Source organism: Mytilus edulis, chromosome 8 (assembly GCF_963676685.1).
Source record: "Mytilus edulis chromosome 8, xbMytEdul2.2, whole genome shotgun sequence".
NCBI lineage: Eukaryota > Metazoa > Mollusca > Bivalvia > Mytilida > Mytilidae > Mytilus > Mytilus edulis.
The window spans coordinates 49,018,654-49,039,546 of record NC_092351.1 but is presented as its reverse complement, the minus strand read 5'-3'; the positions used below and the strand labels follow the sequence as shown (position 1 = coordinate 49,039,546).

The 20,893-nt window shown below is 32.1% G+C and overlaps 1 protein-coding gene across 1 annotated transcript in view; it reads right to left on the bottom strand.

Annotated features, from left to right (window-relative positions):
* LOC139485805 (putative uncharacterized protein MYH16) overlaps window positions 1–20,893 on the bottom strand; it is a 67,247-nt gene that overhangs the window by 31,912 nt on the left and 14,442 nt on the right. Inside the window, exons 6-14 of the mRNA XM_071270452.1 lie at window positions 16,103–16,276; window positions 13,481–13,576; window positions 11,746–11,847; window positions 9,427–9,747; window positions 8,757–8,852; window positions 6,607–6,855; window positions 5,378–5,473; window positions 4,870–4,992; window positions 4,338–4,613 (exon numbers count right to left, since the gene is read on the bottom strand). Of these exons, the coding sequence (XP_071126553.1) occupies window positions 4,338–4,613; window positions 4,870–4,992; window positions 5,378–5,473; window positions 6,607–6,855; window positions 8,757–8,852; window positions 9,427–9,747; window positions 11,746–11,847; window positions 13,481–13,576; window positions 16,103–16,276 (1,533 nt within the window). The remainder of the gene's footprint in view (window positions 1–4,337; window positions 4,614–4,869; window positions 4,993–5,377; window positions 5,474–6,606; window positions 6,856–8,756; window positions 8,853–9,426; window positions 9,748–11,745; window positions 11,848–13,480; window positions 13,577–16,102; window positions 16,277–20,893) is intronic.

The window sequence follows — 20,893 nt, the reverse complement described above, 5'->3', positions numbered from 1 at the left end:
TTACCCCTATGTTCTATTTTTAGCGGTGGCGGCCATCTTGGTTGGTTGACCAGGTCACGCCACACATTTTTTAAACTAGATACCCCAAAGATGATTGTGGCCAAGTTTGGATTAATTTGGCCCAGTAGTTTCAGAGGAGAAGATTTTTGTAAAAGATTAATTTAATTTATGAAAAATGGTTAAAATTGACTATAAAGGGCAATAACTCCTAAACGGGTCAACTGACCATTTTGGTCATGTTGACTTATTTGTAGATCTTACTTTGCTAAACATTATTGCTGTTTACAGTTTATCTCTATCTATAACATGTATAATAATATTCAAGATAATAACCAAAAACAGCAAAATTTCCTCAAAATTACCAATTCAGGGGCAGCAACCCGACAACCGATTGACTGATTCATCTGAAAATTTCAGGGCAGATAGATCTTGACCTGATAAACATTTTTATCCTGTCAGATTTCCTCAAAATGCTTTGGTTTTTGAGTTATAAGCCAAAAACTGCATTTTACCCCTTTGTTCTATTTTTAGCCGTGGCGGCCATCTTGGTTGGTTGACCAGGTCACGCCACACATTTTTTAAATAGATACCCCAAAGATGATTGTGGCCAAGTTTGGATTAATTTGGCCCAGTAGTTTCAGAGGAGAAGATTTTTGTAAAAGATTACTTTAATTAACGAAAAATGGTTAAAAATTGACTATAAAGGGCAATAACTCCTAAACGGGTCAACTGACCATTTTGGTCATGTTGACTTATTTGTAGATCTTACTTTGCTGAACATTATTGCTGTTTACAGTTGATCTCTATCTATAATAATATTCAAGATAATAACCAAAAACAGCAAAATTTCCTCAAAATTACCAATTCAGGGGCAGCAACCCAACAACCGATAGACCGATTCATCTGAAAATTTCAGGGCAGATAGATCTTGACCTGATAAACATTTTTACCCCATGTCAGATTTGCTCTAAATGCTTCGGTTTTTGAGTTATAAGCCAAAAACTGCATTTTACCCCTATGTTCTATTTTTAGCCGTGGCGGCCATCTTGGTTTGTTGACCGGGTCACGCCACACATTTTTTAAACTAGATACCCCAATGATGATTGTGGCCAAGTTTGGTTTGATTTGGCCCAGTAGTTTCAGAGGAGAAGATTTTTGTAAAAGTTAACGACGACGGACGACGACGACGACGGACGACGGACGACGACGGACGACGGACGCCAAGTGATGAGAAAAGCTCACTTGGCCCTTCGGGCCAGGTGAGCTAAAAAACACCAATATTAGTTAAAATTGGTACACAATGGCCTTTTTGCAAAAACTTAGAATACAAATAAATGTTACATAGCAGTTTTAGTTCAAGATACTGTAAATTCAAAAATAATGCAAGGTTTTTATTTATGTGAAAATTGCGACAGTATTGTAAATACAATTATTCAAACTCACATTTTAAAATATTTTATATGAATTGAGCAGGATTTTTCCCAAAATTGTAAAAATTAAAATCGCATTTGAGTCTTAAATGACAAAATCGCATTATATATGCATGCAATAATTTTTGAATTTGCAGTTGATATAATGAACTAAAATTTCATGTAAGCTTTACTGTATCATGTATTCATGAAAAAGGATGCCGCTTCTATTGTTTAAAGTTGTTTACAAAGACCTTGACAAAAATTAATTTGGCACTTTTAATTTTCATAACATTTTGACAAAATCTTTGACTAAAAATACATTTGAAAAAATTCAACTACACACTTTATCCGAAAAAGTTCATTGGATATATATGTATATATATAGGACTCTAAAGTGCGATGGGGACTCTAAGTATGATGGTCACACTAAAGTGCGATGGTATATACTAAAGTGCCATGCCTCCATACGCTAAAGTGCGATGGTCCATGAAAGTATAGACGTAAGAAATGTAGTTGGATTGTGACGCTAACGGTCGTTTATACAAACCATAAATGTACAAATGATGTACATGCTGGAAGATATATTTCATTAACAATTTTTAATCAAGCAATCGGAAAGCAAGTCTCCATGCATGCTATTATTAACAGTAAACCTAAAACTAGCTGTGCTTTGTCGGCTGAAGCAAATGTGTAGGTTTCTTTCGGTCGCTTAAAGGAGGACTTGTATCTGCAGTTTTTTTTATAGATACAAAATAGTAAATGCAATAGTGTTCTGTATACTGCTTGTATTGGAAGCGAACCGTGACATTTATTTAATTTTTACGTTAATTGCAGCTCGATAAATTACTTTGCAGTCCTCGCACTTAAAATATTGTGGATTTTATGGAACGGAAACATCTGTAAAATAATGATACATGTTTTCAAGCGTAAATTAAAAAATTGTACGCTATATCACTAGTTTATACATTGTAGGACAATATAACATGTATTTGTTCTCGCTACGAAAATGTAGAAACTTGGGACAACATCTCCTTTCTCTCGCATTTGGATTATAAAAGCTTAATATGCAAGTAAATGTTATACATTGCGAAAATGAAGGAATTTTGTATTTGTCGTTTACAATTAGGACTGTGAGCTTGGCCTAGGGGAGGTGTTCACATAGTTGTTAGACAGTGTGAACGGAAAGCTACACAAATGGTCCAAATATTTGATACGCCCGAATTGCTAATTATTTTTTTTTGTGACACCTAATTATCCTTTTTAGCAATAAAAACGTGGTCGTCTTCTAAATTTAAAAACAATCAATGCCTACCGGTAAATAATAGAGTGTATCACATATTTATACTTTAGCTTTCAAGCTTTTGCAAAAAGACAAAAGCAATCCATGTTCTTTAACGTTTTTAGCTCTATACTCTTACCCTGTTGGTCCATAGCGTGATAAACCATCGTACTTAAGCAAACAATCAACCATCACATTTTAGCGTGAGATGCCATCATACTTTAGCGTAGACCATCGCACTTTAGCGTGACCATCGCACTTTAGAGTACCATCGCACTTTAGAGTCCTACATATATAACATGACGGTATCCAAATTGCACCTATTTTGACAGTTTTTTTACCTAAGTTTTTTATGATCGAGACAAAAATGTCCGATCTGTGTTTGTTTAGTATCTGTATCCTTCTTTATTATAAAGGTACACTAATTTGATTTTTAATCCATATTGAGTCATAGAAAAATGGGTTTGAATCGACCTCAAAACTATTCATGATTCCGTAATGAGGAGTACCCAAATTGCCTCCACGCTTAAATTTACATCATTAAAAATTGAATAACAAATGTTTTGTTGTATATTTTCAAATATTTTGAACACTTGGATATTAGTCCATGTTTAATCTAAATTTTTTAATAAATAGATACTTGTAACATATTGTGTTTATTAATTTTAAAAAGATGACATTTTGTTTTTTCAGTAAACTCTTCATATGTTGATAAATACTGTGAACATTTTGTGTATATCTAAATATCTTTACCTATGTTGAAACACGTGCATAGTATCAAATCATAAAAATGCATATTGTTTAATCTCTAGGAATCTTGTAAGATTTCCACTGCTATTTTTGCTAAATAGGTGCAATTTGGGTACCGTTATGTTAGCAGTTTGACAAACGCTAATTTTAATCATTGAAGAGTTCAAAAATTCAATAACAATAAAACTTGATTAAATGTTCAGCTGATTTTTACAGAGTTATCTCCCTGTAGTGTTTGATACCACCTTAAGAAAACTTATATTTGTTAATTCAAAAAGTCCATTATAATAACCTATTTGTATCTGAAAAGCATTTTTCAAGTAATTAGTTTTTATCACAGCGCAATAATCATACCCATAATATTAAAAGTATTCTGATTACTGGGTGCAATCTTTACAACACTGGTCATCGTATGTATTAAAAAACTTCTGTTCAAAACATACCTGTCAACTGACCCATATTCTTTTGGTGTGACCTGAGATTTTCACAATTCTGAGGGATCACCCGGGTCAATAAATAACCAAACAATGGGTTGTCTGATATTGTCTGAAAATTTCTGGACAGATAGATTTTAACATGTTGAACATTTTAACCCATTTTCAAACTTGCTTTAAAAGCTTTAGTTTAAGAGATGTAAGCCAAAACTGCCTTTTAACCCTATGTTCAATTTTTAGTTCTGACCCTTATCTTAGTTGGCCCGGCTGGTCATCAGACACATTTTTTAAACTAGATACCCCAATGATGATAATGGCTTAGTTTGGTTAAATTTGGCCCATTAGTTTCAGAGGAGAAGATATTTTTGTAAAAGTTAACAATGACAGAACACGATGGACGCCATGTGATGAGAAAAGCTCACTTGAGCTAAAAACAGACAATCTAAAAATGTTCAAACTTACAAATCTTCAAGTTTAATTTTCTCATTTCCCAGTGAAAAGATTTTTCCTCTCAATAATTCTCTGTCATTATCCAATTTTCTGTTTTGCTGCAGAAGATTTTCTATTGTTCCGTGTGAGGAATCCTGTTGATGAACTTGCTCATTTTTGCAACGATTTACATCACTCTGGATCTCGTCCAATTTAGCTCTAAAATTAACCTTTTCTTGTTCTAAGCTGTCCTTTTCCCGTTGTAAACTTTCAATAGTCCTTTTAGTAGCAATAATTCCTGTTTCATATCTGATGATGAAAAAGTATAAAAAAAAAAAATACTGGGTCGTTTATTTTGGTTACTGGCTTTACACTTTTAATTGTTCAATCTTTTTACTTTCATAAAATATAGGTATTTTGTAAAAGTATTTTCATTAATTTTCATGGATTGTACAGCCATAAAATACAGAAATAACAGAAATAACAGAAAATTTAGAAAATGGAAAAAATTCACAAAAATATTCACTGTTTTTTATACATGTTCTATATGATTATAAAGTCTTACTTTTCTGAAAGATCACTATATTCTTGTCTTATTTTTTCTATATTTTTCAATGCTTCTGTGAGTTCATTTCTCAAGCTAATATTTTCTTTCTCAGTATCTGATCTACCTCCACCTGAAGAATAGCTGAAATAGAAAAAAAAAGAAATGGTTTGTTGTCATCAATTAATTAAAATAAGATTTAAATTACAATAAACAAATTGATTCCAGGAGCCAGTTTGCTAAGCATGCATTTTTAAAAAAATTGCTTTTCTATGAAAAGTTTTTCTTCAAAATTAATGTTATTTAAAGAAAAGGTAATTTGAAAATATATGTGTAATTATTGGTGCAAAGTAAATTGTAACAAATGGCCTGGTTAAACCCAAAGGGACACATCTGCTCAAGACTTAAGGCATGATAACTTAAGATCAACACTTCATTAAAGCATCATATATATGTTATTCTCCCTCTGTCCAAATATCGATATAAATCATGAAACAAATGGTTTTGAACTTCTTTAAAAAAATCTTACCGCTCTGGCAAAGACGATGTGTCTGTTTTCCACATATTCAAATCTGTGAACTCTTCATCCTCCTGTCCATACACATATCTCTTTGCTGACTTTGACCTATGTGGAAGAAACAATGTCTGTTGAATAACACTTAATTGAATACTTATATATATAACATATTTCAATACCTGACTTAATCATGCTACAGTTACAAAGACAAGAGGCTGTCAGATGCGATAGCAAGCCGGATTTATTAACATTTATTTGTGTCCTGGCGTTTTTCAATATCACAAGGACCATAACTGATTCATGAACAGTAAAAGTGAAAATTGTCAATATCAAATTTGACTCCATTGTGTCATCAGTAACAACATATCAAAATTTAAAAAGCTTTGGTTGCATGGTTCATGAGTAAATGCAACAACATGACTGGAAACATAATTTTTCCATCTTTCAAGAACCATAACTCCTGAACAGAAAAAGTGAAAATCTCCATTATTGAACTTGACCTCAATTTTGTCATCAGTAACAACATATTTAATTTGGGAAGCTTTGGTTGAACGGTTCAAGAGTTAGTACAGGGACACGACTGGAAACACCCTTTTTCAAACTTTGAAGAACCATAACTCCTGAACGGTAAAAGTCAAAATCGTCATTATTGAACTTGACCTCAATTTTGTCATCAGTAACAACATATTAAAATTTCAAAAGCTTTGGTTAACCAGTTCATAAGTAAATACACGGACAACATTTGGCTGCCGCCCACCCAGCTGCCTTACCGACCGCCTAACCGCCCGACTGCCCACCCCCCACCGTACATCCCCAAATCAATAACCAACATTTTTGTCACAAAAATCCAGTTAAAAATGTCAGGAAAAGTATACTGAATCAAAGTTAAGTTTTAAACTTAAATAAATGGGGAATGTGTTCATGGGACACAGATAATGAATGCCCCCCCCCCCCCCCCTCACACTTGCATAAAACATAATAAAGGGATATAACTCAAGAACAGTTAAAGCTACTTGGGACACATTTGATTGTCCACTTGCATAAAGCATTATTAACATTCAGCATTTTTTATCCATTTGTAAAGGGGAATAACTGATTTTTTCGGAAGCAAATAAAAAAAATAAATGCTTACTTCATTTAACTTATAATGTAGAAAGATAACTTGTTTTGTTTGTCAATATTTAAAATAATAGGAATTCCATCACTATAAAGGTTACCATTATCGTTACAATCATAATTACCATCGGTGATCTGTGGACTTTCTCATTTCATCAAGCTCAATTCTCAATTCCTTTATTTCTCTCTCCAACTGACTTCGTTTTGAATTGAATAAAGATTTCTGCTCGTTACATTTTGATTTCATCTCTTCTAATTCCCTTTCAGCATGTGTTACCTTCTTATCTGCTCTGCTGGATTGAATTTTAAGATGGCTAATTTGATGTTGCAACTTACTCTCAATATCAATGTGTTGCTTCTTTACTTCAGCATGACTTTTAATTAGAAATATATATGAATTAGAGATGTGGGTTATATTTCAATGAGGCAGCTACACAATAAGAAATAAATTGGGAATGTGTTAATAGGGACACAGATGATACCTGCTAGCATATAACTTTATAAATGGACTGTAAACAGTAAAAGTGAAGCTGCCAAATTTTAATTTAGTGAGTTTAGTGATAATAAGCATTATGTATACATTTCATTAAATTTAGTTGAGACAAACTAAAGTTAGAGAACAGAAACGAAATAAATCAGCATTTTTTACTTATATAAAGGGGCATAACCCTAGATTGGTCATCCAAGTGCTCGTAAGAAGCGTAACTCTAAAACTGTAAAAGTGACGCCACCAAAATTCAAATTTGATCTGTTTTTAGTGGTAATAAGTATTGTGTATAAGTTTCATAACATTTGCTTGAGGTAACAACTTCAGGACATACAGACAGACATAATAATAATGATTACTTTCTTTGTAGACACATTATAGAGCTGCATTTAATTGTTAGTTGATAAAAGAGACAACTCTCCATCCAAGTCACAATTTGTAAAAGTAAACCATTATAGATCAAAGTTGGTAGTCAACTTGCCTTTTTTATTATGACCCTTTATATCTTGCTTGAATTCTTTCAAATTTCTTTGGTTGGAGCTCAACTTATGGGTATGGCATGCTTAATTATCAGCTTGGTATCTTTGATTATTTTTTTTAACTCTTTAAGTAACACTGACACTTAACACTGAACAATTATATGAAGAAAAAAAGATGTGCCCCTGCCTTCATGCATCCTCATTGCAAAAATTAAATGTTAAAGATGCAAAAAATTGTTAATCAGATCACAAGACAAACTCTGTAAACTTCTAGACAAAAAGCAATTATTTGGCTGAACATTTATCAATGGAAACATAACACAATATGTATGAATATGTCATAATCAAACAATTGTGTGATGTAAATAAGCTTAAAATTTTACTATGAAAATTACATAAGCAACAAAACCCTGAAAAAAGGTGCCACTAGTGGAGCTGTAACAGATTACCCTCCATGACCCCTTTACTATGAATTTTGTATTTGGTGGAGTTAATGTTGATGAATGTTTGCTTTTCTGTGATGTGATTAGGGCTTCTAGAACTAATTGTAGGGGGAAGGCACTTTTATTAAAATTTGATGAGTGGTGGTTATTTAAGAAAGATTGCTTGAACATTTAAATGAAATATCCAATTTAAAATGTATGCGTGTAATTCAGTGATTGTCGTTTGTTTATGTGTTACATATTTGTTTTTTGTTCATTTTTCTTATATAAATAAGGCTGTTAGTTTTCTCGTTTGAATTGTTTTACATTGTCTTATCGGGGCCTTTTATAGATGACTATGCGGTATGGGCTTTGTTGAAGGCCGTACAGTGACCTATAGTTGTTAATGTCTGTGTCATTTTGGTCTCTTGTGGAAAGTTGTCTCATTGGCAATAATACCACATCTTCTTTTTTATATGGTGGGGTCAAATAAAAAATGTCTCCCTTCCCCCAATACATTTATTTTTGGAACAGCCCTTAGAGGATCTTTTCAGTATAGTCTGTATTTCTTCTATTGTTTTAATTACATTGATTATATCTCTTTATCTGTTATTACCTAATTCAGTTGCCAAGTTATCTAAATAGTCAAACTACTGTGTCACTCGACCGTAAACACTGAGGTTGTGTGCTCAAATCCCAGAAGGGGCAGGTGCACTTTACTCCAGTTTTATTGACAAGGATTTCTTGGGAAGTCAGTGGTTCTCTAAAGCTTCCTCCCCAAATAAAAACTAATCACCTTAAAATAGCACAAAAGTGTTGAAAGTGGCTTTTAAGTACCAAGCAATCTAAAATATATTCATTAATTAAACATATATACACATGCTTACTTGTTTTCAATTTCAAATATTTTTTCTTTCAATGATTCATTGTCTTTTACTAGTTTTCTGTTGTTTTTCTGCTCTTCAAGTAATTCATTTCTATCTCTATAAAATAACATTGCATATATATCATATAGACTATCATTTTTTATATAACTATTGTTTCTCTACTATCGAAACAAAACAAAATGTAAATAATTATCAAAAATAAAATGTAATAATGTTAAACAAATCATGCTTAGTGTTAGAATTGTGTAAATAAAGTACTCATATTAATATCATGCATCTGCACATGCAAAAGTTAATTGTTTCACTTATCTTAATAATTTCCCCAAAAAAATACAAATAGGAAAACTGCATCAATTAGTTTTTTTTTTTTAAATAAGTGCATGTCAATAAAATATATTTACTAAAACATGCATGTTATTCTTTCTCATTTCACAAAAGAAGTCAAACACTATTTTTATTTTCAAATCCTTTGATTTACTTTGTTTCATTGGACAGGAAACGAAATACATTATTTTGAAGTGAAGCAATTATCTAAATCTAGTTTTAAGTGTACTCAATTCCCAAGAAAAATCCATACTTCACTCTAATCCTTGCTAAAAGGGTCATCCATAAATTTCTATTTTATGTTAATAAACATTTATTTCTCCTTTTTTTTTGCTAAATTATCTACCTTAAAGAAATATCTTTTCCTTGTCTTTCCATCTCTTTCAACTTTTCATTAAGTTCATTGAAACACTTGGTACACTGTTGAAGCTCATTTTCTTTTTCCTTCAAATTCTTTTTTAAATGATTTATTTGTTGATCAGCTTTCTGTTTTTGTTTCTGTAATTGAGCTATCTCACACTGAAGTTTAACACTATCATTCTTAATCAGATACTCTGATAAAATAGATTCTGCATCATTTTTTTCTTTCCTACATTTTTCTAACAAATGTATCTGTTGCTCTAGTTTATCATTAGCATCTTCGAGTTCAATTTTCTGCTCTTCATCTCTGTGAAATCACATTTAGTACAATACTGTTAAGCTAAGCATTTATATCTATCAAAACTTAAGTTGTATTATGAGAAAATCTATATAGTACATGCAAAGAGTTAGTTGAACACAGACTCAAACAAGATTAAAGGAAAAGCTTAAACTTTAAGTTTTGGTGCTCTTGAAAGTTTGCCTTAAATAAGTTACATGAATGAAAACAATTTCAAAATAAAAATAAATCTTTTCAGGCTATTCTAAAACAGCTAAGTAATTACGGACATTAAGAGAGGCGGGGTTTAACCATTAGCTTATTTAGGATCAGTACAACTATAGACAGGTGTGTCAGGATAAACTCATCAATGATGTGTCCAGTTATTTGTCCCATATCATACACTTAGTTCAATCATATGTCCGTTTGTTGCCACTGATAGGTGATTAGAAATCAATTATGATTATAACTGCCATTATCCTTATCACAAATATCTTCAAATAGACTGTCCTTATGCTGATTAAAATGTAAGCTCCACCCGATCAGTTGAAATAACATTGGTAATATCAACTGATTAAATTTGATATATTATTTCTTCTTGCTTAATCATAAACAGTTATTTATTATAAAGCTTAATTTAACCAGATGCTCGACAGGGCCCAGCTTTATACAACCGCAAAGGTCGAACCCTGAACAGTTGGGGTAAGTATGGACACAACATTCAAGCTTGATACAGCTCTAAATTTGGATTGTGATCAAATTTTTGACATAATATGAGTTTCTGACACAAAAAAAATGTCAAGATCTTACAAATCTATTGTGCAATATTGTGCAATTAAAGATTTCTTCTTCAAACATTTAAAAATTTGGAAATTGAGAAATTTTGGGGAAAAAATCGAAAAACTGCTTACCTCCTAAAATCTTGAGTGATAACCCTAAAGGCAAAGTCAATACTAACCATCCCTTCATAATATGGAAACTTATGGTATAATTTCAAAGAGATTCACACACAAGTTATTGTTTGAAAACTACAAACATGCTTATTTTGGGCCCCCTTTTTTGCCCCTAATTCCTAAACTGTTGGGACCATAACCCCCAAATCGATCCCAATCTTCCTTTAGTGGTATTGAACCTTCTGGTAAAAAGTTATAGAGATCCATTCACTAAAACAAAAGTTATTGTCCGGAATCAAAATGTGTCTTTTGACGATGACATAGATGAAGACGACGACGCAGACAACATGATACCATTAAAAGACGCAAAAAAAATGTTTGCGGTCATATAAAAATGAACTATTTACAAGTGTATATCTAAAATAAAGGAGCTATTAGACCTATATGTTCTTAATCTAAGGGTAAATAACATATCAAAAGTTAGCAATAGATGATAAAAGTTTATAAAAGACATAAAAACATATAATTAGTTTCATGATATGAATTCAACTAAAAATTTTGCATCATCTCAAAATCCAGAGTCATCACATAGATTTAGCATCATTGAATCAAAAACACATAAGTCAACGTATATTAGTTATGCCTTAGTCTAACAGATGTTCCCCTATAAACTTTATAATAAACAATGCTATAATACCTGTTCTTATACGAACAAATATAATGTTATTGAATATAATACATTAAGTTGTGAACATTTAAATTGGACAACTGATAAAGGCAAAGGCAAATAATTGGTTATATCGAATGTAAAAAGATGTGCATCATATTGCAACTGCAACCTAACCTTACACATAAAAAGCAAAATACATCAAGAGGTCAACATGCAGTGCTGAACAATAAAAAGTGATGTTTTCTATACAATAAAGCCCTTTTAAATCCTTCAATGTCTAGAAATGCCATGGAACAGGCACATGAAAATATGACATGCTTAAATTTGTTAAGACAAGTATACAGCTTTTTAAGATACAAAAATAAAGATCTGGCACAATTGCCAAAAGACAACTCTCCACATGAGACCAAATAACACAAAAAATAAACTATAGGTCATCTGTGGAAGGGTAGGCACTATACTAACCTTTTCTGGATTTCTAAGATAAGTTTTTTCTGATTCTGAATTGTGTTCTGGTAACTTCTGGTTTTTAAACGCAAGGTTTCATCTTGGTCTACATTTAAAATGCTGTAAAGTTCAAAAAATAATATGTACAAGAATGTGTTCAAAGTACACGGATGCCCCACTCACACTATAATTTTCTATGTTCAGTGGAACGTGCAATTGGGGTCAAAACTCTCTAATTTGTCATTCTAATTATAAAGATCATATCATAGGGAGCATGTGTACTAAGTTTCAAGCTGATTAGACATAAACTTCATAAAAAATAACCTTGACCAAAAACTTTAACCTTAAGCAGGACAGACAGACAAAATAACTACAAATGGACAAACAAACTGATGCACAAACTGAAAAAAAACAATGGCCCTTCACAGTTTTTGAACATTAAATAACACGGTCATCATGTTCATAGGAAATATTTGGAAATCACCAACAGTATTGGATGTTTTGTTTTGAGCAGCATTGATAGGATTCTATATTTAAGTTTGTTCATCTCTGTATATTTAGTGAACTAAGCACTATATATATTTGAAGTAAGAAATAAGTATTTTGTAGTTGGGTCCAATACTCTCAGCCATTCAGTATTTACAATTGTAACAATAGCTAAGGTTAGCAACAAAAGACAATTGCAGGTGGTGACCTTACACTTAAAATTGATGATTAAACTGGTAAAATGTATCATGTAACATGTGTAATGCATCATTGAAGACCTACATATCTAATTATTTGAATTATATTTGTTCTATTTTATTCATTTGATTGTTGAAAATAAAAAATAGGATTATAACCACTGTCATTGAAATGGGTAAATCCATTATAAGTTTTTGAATAATAAGCAATAAAATGCTTCGCTGAGCACTGCCTGATATGACCCTGTACAGTACAGTTGATGCTAGTTTGGACAGATTATTCAAGCTTGGTACTGTCTGAATTTGGATTGTGATAAAATTTTGGACATAATATAGGTTTCTGACACAAAATGAATGTGGTCAAAGATCTTAAAAATCGATTGCGTAATACTGTGCACTTCAAGGTTTCTTGAAACTTTTCAAAAAATTTGGAATATCAAAAATTATTAAGAACCCCCCCTCCCCCCTCCCCTTCCTTGAAATAATTAACCCCATACTGAATCCAAGTCTTCACTTTTTAGTATTAAACCTTGCAGTACAATTTGAGAGATATATACACAAGTTAGTGTCTAGAAATTAGAAAAAAATGCTTGTTATTGGTCCCTTTTAGCAACATCTACTTGCATGTTTGGGGCTTTTACCCAGCCTCTCCTTTCCTAATATGGAACATTGTGGTACAATTTCAGAGAGATTGGAACACTTACATACAACTAAAATACTTTGTTTGGCTCCTTATTCCTAAACTGTTGGTACCATAACCCCCAAAATCAATCCCAACTTTACTTTTGTGGTAATAATCTTTCTTGTAAAATTTCATATCAATTAGTAACATTTACTTCAAGTTAATTCCCGAAACTAAATGTGTCCACGGACGACAATGACAACAACAGCATAGCATCGTACACATTTTTTGGTGTCCTATGAAAATTAAACACGACAATGACAACAACAGCATAGCATCGTACACATTTTTTGGTGTCCTATGAAAATTAAACACGACAATGACAACAACAGCATAGCATCGTACACATTTTTTGGTGTCCTATGAAAATTAAACAACCCCAACTTACTGTGTTTCCAAATTTTTGTTTTTTTCTACAAGTTTACTATTTTCTAATTCTATCTTCTGTACTTTTTGAGCAAGACCATTTCTCTCTCCTGCTAGACTAATGAAATATATATATAATCATTAATTTATATGTCAGACAAATTACATCTATAGGATATTTTCATGCATTACATTCCTAATATGAAATATTTAGTTGCAGTAAATTCTAGCTTGTTTAAACTAGAGGCTCTAAAGAGCCTGTGTCGCTTACCTTGGTCTATGTGCATAACATAAACGAAGAACGCAGATGGATTCATGACAAAATTGTGTTTTGGTGATGGTGATGTGTTTGTAGATCTTACTTTACTGAACATTCTTGCTGCTTACTATTATCTCTATCTTTAATGAACTTGGCCCAGTTGTTAAAATATTTTGTAAAAGTTTACAAAATTTAATAAAATTGTTAAAAATTTACTATAAAGGGAAATAACTCCTTAAGGGGTCAATTGACCATTTTAATCATGTTAAGGTATTTGTAGGTCTTACTTTCCTGTGCATTGTTGCTGTTTACAGTATGTCTCTATCTATAATAATATTCAAGATAATAACCAAAAGCTGCAAAATTTTCTTAAATTACCAATTCAGGGGCAGCAACCCAACAACAGATTGCCTGATTGGTCTAAAAATTTCAGGGCAGATAGACCTTGACCTAATGAACAATTTCATCATGTCAGATTTGCTTTGGTTTCTGAGATATTATCCAAAAACTGCATTTTACCCTATGTCCTATTTTTAGCAATGTCAGCTATCTTGTTTCGCAGGTGGGGTCATCGGTCACATTTTTTAAACTAGATAGCCCAAGTATAATTGTGAACAAGTTTAGAGGAGAAGATTTTTGTAATGTGATTACAAATATTCACAAAAATTGTAAAAAAATTACTATTAAGGGCAATAACTCCTTAAGGGGTCAACTGACCATTTTGATCATGTTGACTTATTTGTAGATCTTACTTTGCTAAACATTGCTGTTTACAGTTTGTATCTATCTATAATAACATTCAAGATAATAACCAAAAACAGCAAAATTTCCTTACAATTACCAATTCAGGAGCAGCAAACCAACAACGGGTTGACCCATCCATCTGAAAATTTCAGGGCAGATAGATCTTGACCTGATAAACAATTTTACCTTGTCAGATTTGCTCTGATTGCTTTGGTTTCAGAGATATAAGCCAAAATCTACATTTTACTCCTATGTACTATTTTTAGCCATGGCGGCCATCATGGCTGGTTGGCCGGGTCATCCGACACATTTTTTAAACTGTATACCCAAATGATAACTGTGGCCAAGTTTGGTTAAATTTAGCTGAGTAGTTTCAGAAGAGAAGATTTTTTTAAAAGATTATTAATTAAAAGTTTTAGAAAAAAGATTGAAAATTGACTATGAATTGCAATAACTCTTTAATTAAGGGGTGAACTAACAATTTTGGTCATGTTGACTTATTTGTAGATCTTACTTTACTGAACATTATTGCTGTTTACAGTTTATCTCTATCTTTTATAATATTCAAGATAATAACCAAAAACTGCAAAATTTCCTTAAAATTACTTATTCAGGGGCAGCAACCCAACAACAGGTTGTTAGATTTGTTTGAAAATTTCAAGGCAGATAATCAATTTTCCCCAAACAGATTCGCTCTAAATGCTTTGGTTTCAGAGATATTAGCCATAATCTACATTTTACCCCCAAGTTCAATTTTAAGCCATGGCGGCCATCTTGATTGGTTGGCCCGGTCATCAGACATATCTTTTAAACTAAATACCCAAATTATGATTGTGGCCAAGTTTGGTTAAATTTGGCCAATTAGTTTCAGAGGAGAAGATTTCTGCAAAAGTTTACAGAAGACGGACGACAAGTGATGAGAAAAGCTCACTTGGCCCTTCGGGCCAGGTGAGCTAAAAATCAAATTGTAATATTCAAATGAAAAATCTTCAAAACAATGATATTTCAATTTTTCAATTAAATAATCAAATATATGAAAAGAGAATAACAGGGAAAGTTGAGAACCAGTTATTGTCTCCTGGTATTACATCCAATGAAGAATGTAATACACATTTCCTTGTTATTACTTAACCAAAACCACTGGTTAATCTTGATATAAATGTTGCTTTTTATAACAAAATATACCATAATAATCTCAGTTTTAGAAAGGATAACATGTTTTTTTTATTTACAGTATTTCTTTTAAAATAAAGTGTCCACCTAATGTTTTTTTCTATTGAATTTTTACAGAGTTTTGTTTTTTCTAGAGAGTAATATAACATTTTTGCTTCCCAGACAAAAAATGCATATGCATTACAAATGTATATTAAACTGATCGCTTTAAAAATAAATATATGATGAAAAGTTTACAATCTACTTTAAGAAAGTCATATATGAAATTCATCTGCAAACCTTTCTTTCAAATCAAGTCTTTTGGCTGGAGAAAAAAGTAAGTGCACTAATAATCTTTTAAAAATTTATCATGTATTGTTCAATACTTTTTTATGTAACTATTCTGTTGGAAAAGGAATTAATAGATTTTCTGATACAGTCATACTTTCTTTTGTAATCACAACAATAGACACCACTTCTTAATCTTACTTGGTTAACAGTTTTTCAGATCTCTGCTTGTCTACTTTCAGTTCATTTCTCTCTGCCTTATATCGCTCCATATGCTGTTCTATCCTACTACAATTAAAACAGACATTCTCTGCTTTACATCGCTGCAAATGTTGTTCAATCCTAATACAATTTGGACATACATCTTTGTTTCTGCTGTAATAAAATTCAACTTGATGAAATTTAGATAATTTTTCATTCAAAGGGGAGGTGGGTTGGTAAAGGAGACACAAATATCATGTTCAGTAAGTCCAATTAAAATTATTTAATAGATTATCACCCCTGCCTGCCCCCCTGAAATAGTCCCAACCAGATTTTTTTATATTTAAAAAAATTACGATTTCCAGATTTTGTTCACCGGTATAACCAGTAACCATCGATAATTTCGTTTCATTCAAAACTACAAATTTCAATTTTTGTCTTTTTCTTATTATCATTGGTTTCCCTCCCCCTTACTTATAGTACTGCAACCAGAGTTCATTTTTTAAAACTTTAATGGGCCGGAAGAAGACACACCTAAATTATATATCGATGGAAAGAGGAAAACGTGTACAATATGAAAAGTTGGGTGTTAAAATTCCAGAGTGGTCACATTTTTTTGAAATTGAGGTCAAAGGTCAGACCTAAAAATATCAATATTTCAACCACAAGGACAAAAAGGAGAAATTTTCTGATATTTATTCAATAGAATTTAACAAAAACGATTCAATCATAAGCATATGATATAAACGATGTTAAAACGAGAAATTTGACTACTTATATGAAGAGCTGCCATTACAAAATGAGTTGATTTGGAACCTTCGGATTTTTTTCACTTTATGACATAGCAAAAGAAGAAGTGGCAATGACCTTTTCACATCCATAAACTTTCATATTGTGTATAGTGTTTTACTACAGTATATTACAGAATTATTTTCTAAACTATAAAACACCAGTTTATCAAATTATTTTAATAATTTTTCTATCTTTGAAAAAAAAAAAAAATTCAAGCGCTGAAACAAGTGTTTTTAATTTTGCATCTAAAAGGTTGTATTTTGTGAAAATTAGTATCTAGTTATAGATAAATACATATTGTGTATTTGCAAAGTCTGGATATATCAATTATAACACAAAATGTACCATAGTCACCCGAGGCGAATGCGAGGTTTAAAAAAATCATAAGTGTTACTTGCCTTGCTTAAGGGTTTGGTTGAGTGTAAAACAAAGTCAGTTTGGTGCATGAACATTGTGTTAGTGGGATAATCCTGGTAAAAAAGTAAACTCATCAATTTTTTAAGGGAAGGATGAAAAATTATACAATGTAATGCCTATTTCCTAATGTAACGTTGTAATTCAAAATCAGTTATGATCCTTATATAACTTTTAAAAGCGACACACAATAGCTCAAGTATTCATTAAATAGGGACATGAATCAATCTCTTAGTCATCATATGCGGATTCAGTACGTGTATGAGCATTACAACACACTTCCCTTTTCTTACAAGAACAAGTTCGGCACAGGACAGAGTTTGTTCAAAGCAAACACAGTTTTTGAGTACAAATGCCATCTGGAGCGTAAATACTGTCTTGATTCGGTCAAACTCGTCAGATAAAGTCTTACCTTTGCACAGGAAACACAAAGCAATGTGAGTACAAAGTTTCTATCAATGTTCGTGACCCATATTGCCATATGCATATGCATGATATATATGCACGGCCAATCCAAAATGTAATGGGGCAAATGTTGCTACAGAAATGATTAATTTTGTAATAGCCATATATTTACGAATTTTTGTTATCTTTAGGAACAATATACGGTTCAGAAGCACCTTTGTCTTATTTTTCATCAATTAACTAACAAATGAACTTAAGAGCCTAGGCTCAGTGTTGGAAGACCGGACCATGACCTATAATGGTTTAATTTCATAAATTGTGACTTGGATGGTGTGTTGTATCATTGGCACTCATACCACATCTTCCTATAGGTGTAATACCACCAAATCGTGGTATGTCACATCCGGTTGTATACGAAAGTAGGTCGAAAAAAATATTACCTTGAATTTGACCGTTGTAGGTTATTAATCCTACATTTTATTGCAGTAAAAACATTTCTGTGTCATAAACATATGTCTTGGGTATTTCAAAACACCAATATTTTTTATTTGGGATTTCTATAGAAAAATTTTGTAATCTTGAGGTTACATGTTGACTAGACCTTGTACACATATAAAATAAGGGGAGAAATTTGATTGGTTAACTTCTAATGATGGTTATTTTCTTATATGCAATGAAATGTGATGTGAAATTTTTTCTTTAGTACTGGACAGGATAAAACTTTACTCATGCCAAATATTTCTTTATTTGAAACAAAGATAAATTCTGCACATTTTTTTGAAAAGTGCAAATCTAACAAAGACTAATAGGGGAAAATCAATGGTTGAATTACACCTATATCTATTAAGAAGCTATGCGGGCATCATTTCCATACAAATATCCAAACGAGGACATAGCTCATAAGTGCACTGGCGGTAGGGTGAAGTAATTGTTCTTCTTTTGATGTATCCTTAATATTTTCAGACACACCTTGGTGTATTTCTGAAAGTCTAAACATAGACTTCAATTTTCCTGCAGCAGATAAGGCATCCCCTATATTGAGCTCAGAGCTAAATTCTACATTTCATATCCCTTGGCCCAACTGTGTCTGAATTGTAAGGTGTCACAATATCTAGTAAGTTCTGGAGTTTGGCAGTATGGTTAGCATCAGAGACATTGAATCGTGGGTAAAAGTGATTGGTAAATATAGAGGATGTGCTACATGAGAAAGGCTTTTTCTTATGGAAGAACAGATTTTCACTAACAATCGTTATTAATGAACTGACAGCAACTTCAAATTCTTCAGTAACTGTTTTACCTAATTGCACAGGTGTTGACTTCAATAAGTACTTGGTAATGCATGGATAAATGATTACTCACATTAGTTAGCACAACTTAAAAGACTGTCAACACGTTTAGAGGACTCAGTTTTGTGTGGTTTTCTGGATTTTTTTAAAAGGTTTTCCTTTTACACAAAAAACCTGTTTTCATATCCAAACTACAATGAAGAAACTGAGCGTGATATCGTATAAAAGTGTCAGGTTGTGAGGATACATGTCGATCAGTTTGATCACATATATGGATTCCTATTGTTTCTAATTTAAAGTTCCCCAAGGGTGACTGGGGAAACGAAATATGGTCACTTGGTCTTCTCCCGAACCGCAGTAAAACGAAATGGGGCGTCTGTTTGGCTGTGCGGGATGTATCAAGTTCCCAGTCACGTCCGGTCAGAATGGGGACGTTAAATCTGATGCCTTGTGTAAAGAGAGTGCCACAGTCTTTGCACGTTAAGAACCCTTGCAACAACTCTTTTAGGGATCCGTAGGTGGCCTGTTGCAATTGAAAATTTCTGTCCCAATCCAATATACCATCATTTTCCAGTGGCAGTCCAAATTTATGCGACCATCATGCCGATTGGCCAATATTATGAGAAGACCTACCTATTGTTTTTATTGTTAACTTATTGCCACTGGACGTTAAGCAACCAACAATCAATCTAATTTAAAGACGCAACAATTTTGCCTTCTGGTGCAAGTCTCATTCATGTAACATCACTATGATTTGCCCAAGGAAAGCAGAATATCAAGAGAAGTTGGTTGTAGCATCACCTTGTCACACACCAAATCTCAAGAGTACTTTTTCCAGACCTCTTGCATGCATAATAATTGCTCTGAGGTTAAACATTGACATACAATGTATTTTCACACAATATCAACTATAGTCATTATCTGGAAAAACCTCTTATCCGAAGGATTTGGTTAACTTTTATAAAAAGTCCAAATTTTATTAACAAAAATATAACTTATTTACAGAAAATACACGAAAGAACTACTATATATATATTCAAATCACTCAAAAATAAATTAACTTCTCCTTCAAAATCTACATCATCACATCGAAACTATCAAATTCATAGTAAAGGAAAAAATAAATGGTGGAGCTGATTGATGGATAGAAAATTTTTGTAATTTAAAAAGGTACAAATGTTGTTTTTATTTTTGAGTTTTTGACAAAAATTTTTGGAATTTGCCCAACAAAATTTGCATGCAGTATCGCAATAATATGTTTTTTCCTCTCAAATGTCAAATACTGTTTTTGAATCATATGTTTTCTCGTTTTCAAAGAAAAACACGTTAAAATTTCCATCTAAAAAAAACAGCCAACTTTAAGTTTGAAAGTTTTACTTGGAGATAGTATTATATTTATGTCTTCATCATTCCGATGATCCTTGGTGATATGTGCATAGAAAATATCTATGAAAATAGCGGGAAATTTAACCAAAAAATATATTTTTGGATTTTAAGGTAACTACCCCAAACCGTATATTGAGGGGTACCCCCATTATAGGGATAAAATACAAAAATGTGACCATAGAAACTTTTTACTACCAGACGGAAATTAAATTAGATATTATTCTATCATTTAAAACAATTTGCAGCCGTGTGTTATTCCTGACCATTAAACTCGTTAACTAAGCGTGTTTTTCGATGTCAGTTGCAGTACTAGTATATTCCCCTGATTTCACAGACTTTTTAGATTAATGACCCTATATTGAGTTCAATTAGGATGACAAACAAATGCATTTTATTATAGTAAGCACTTAAATTCATCCATGGCGGTTGTTTCTAGTTGACAAATAGCAATCAACCTTTGTTACTCTCAATAGAGTTGATAAAAATCAACTTCTTTTTTGTTAAGTTC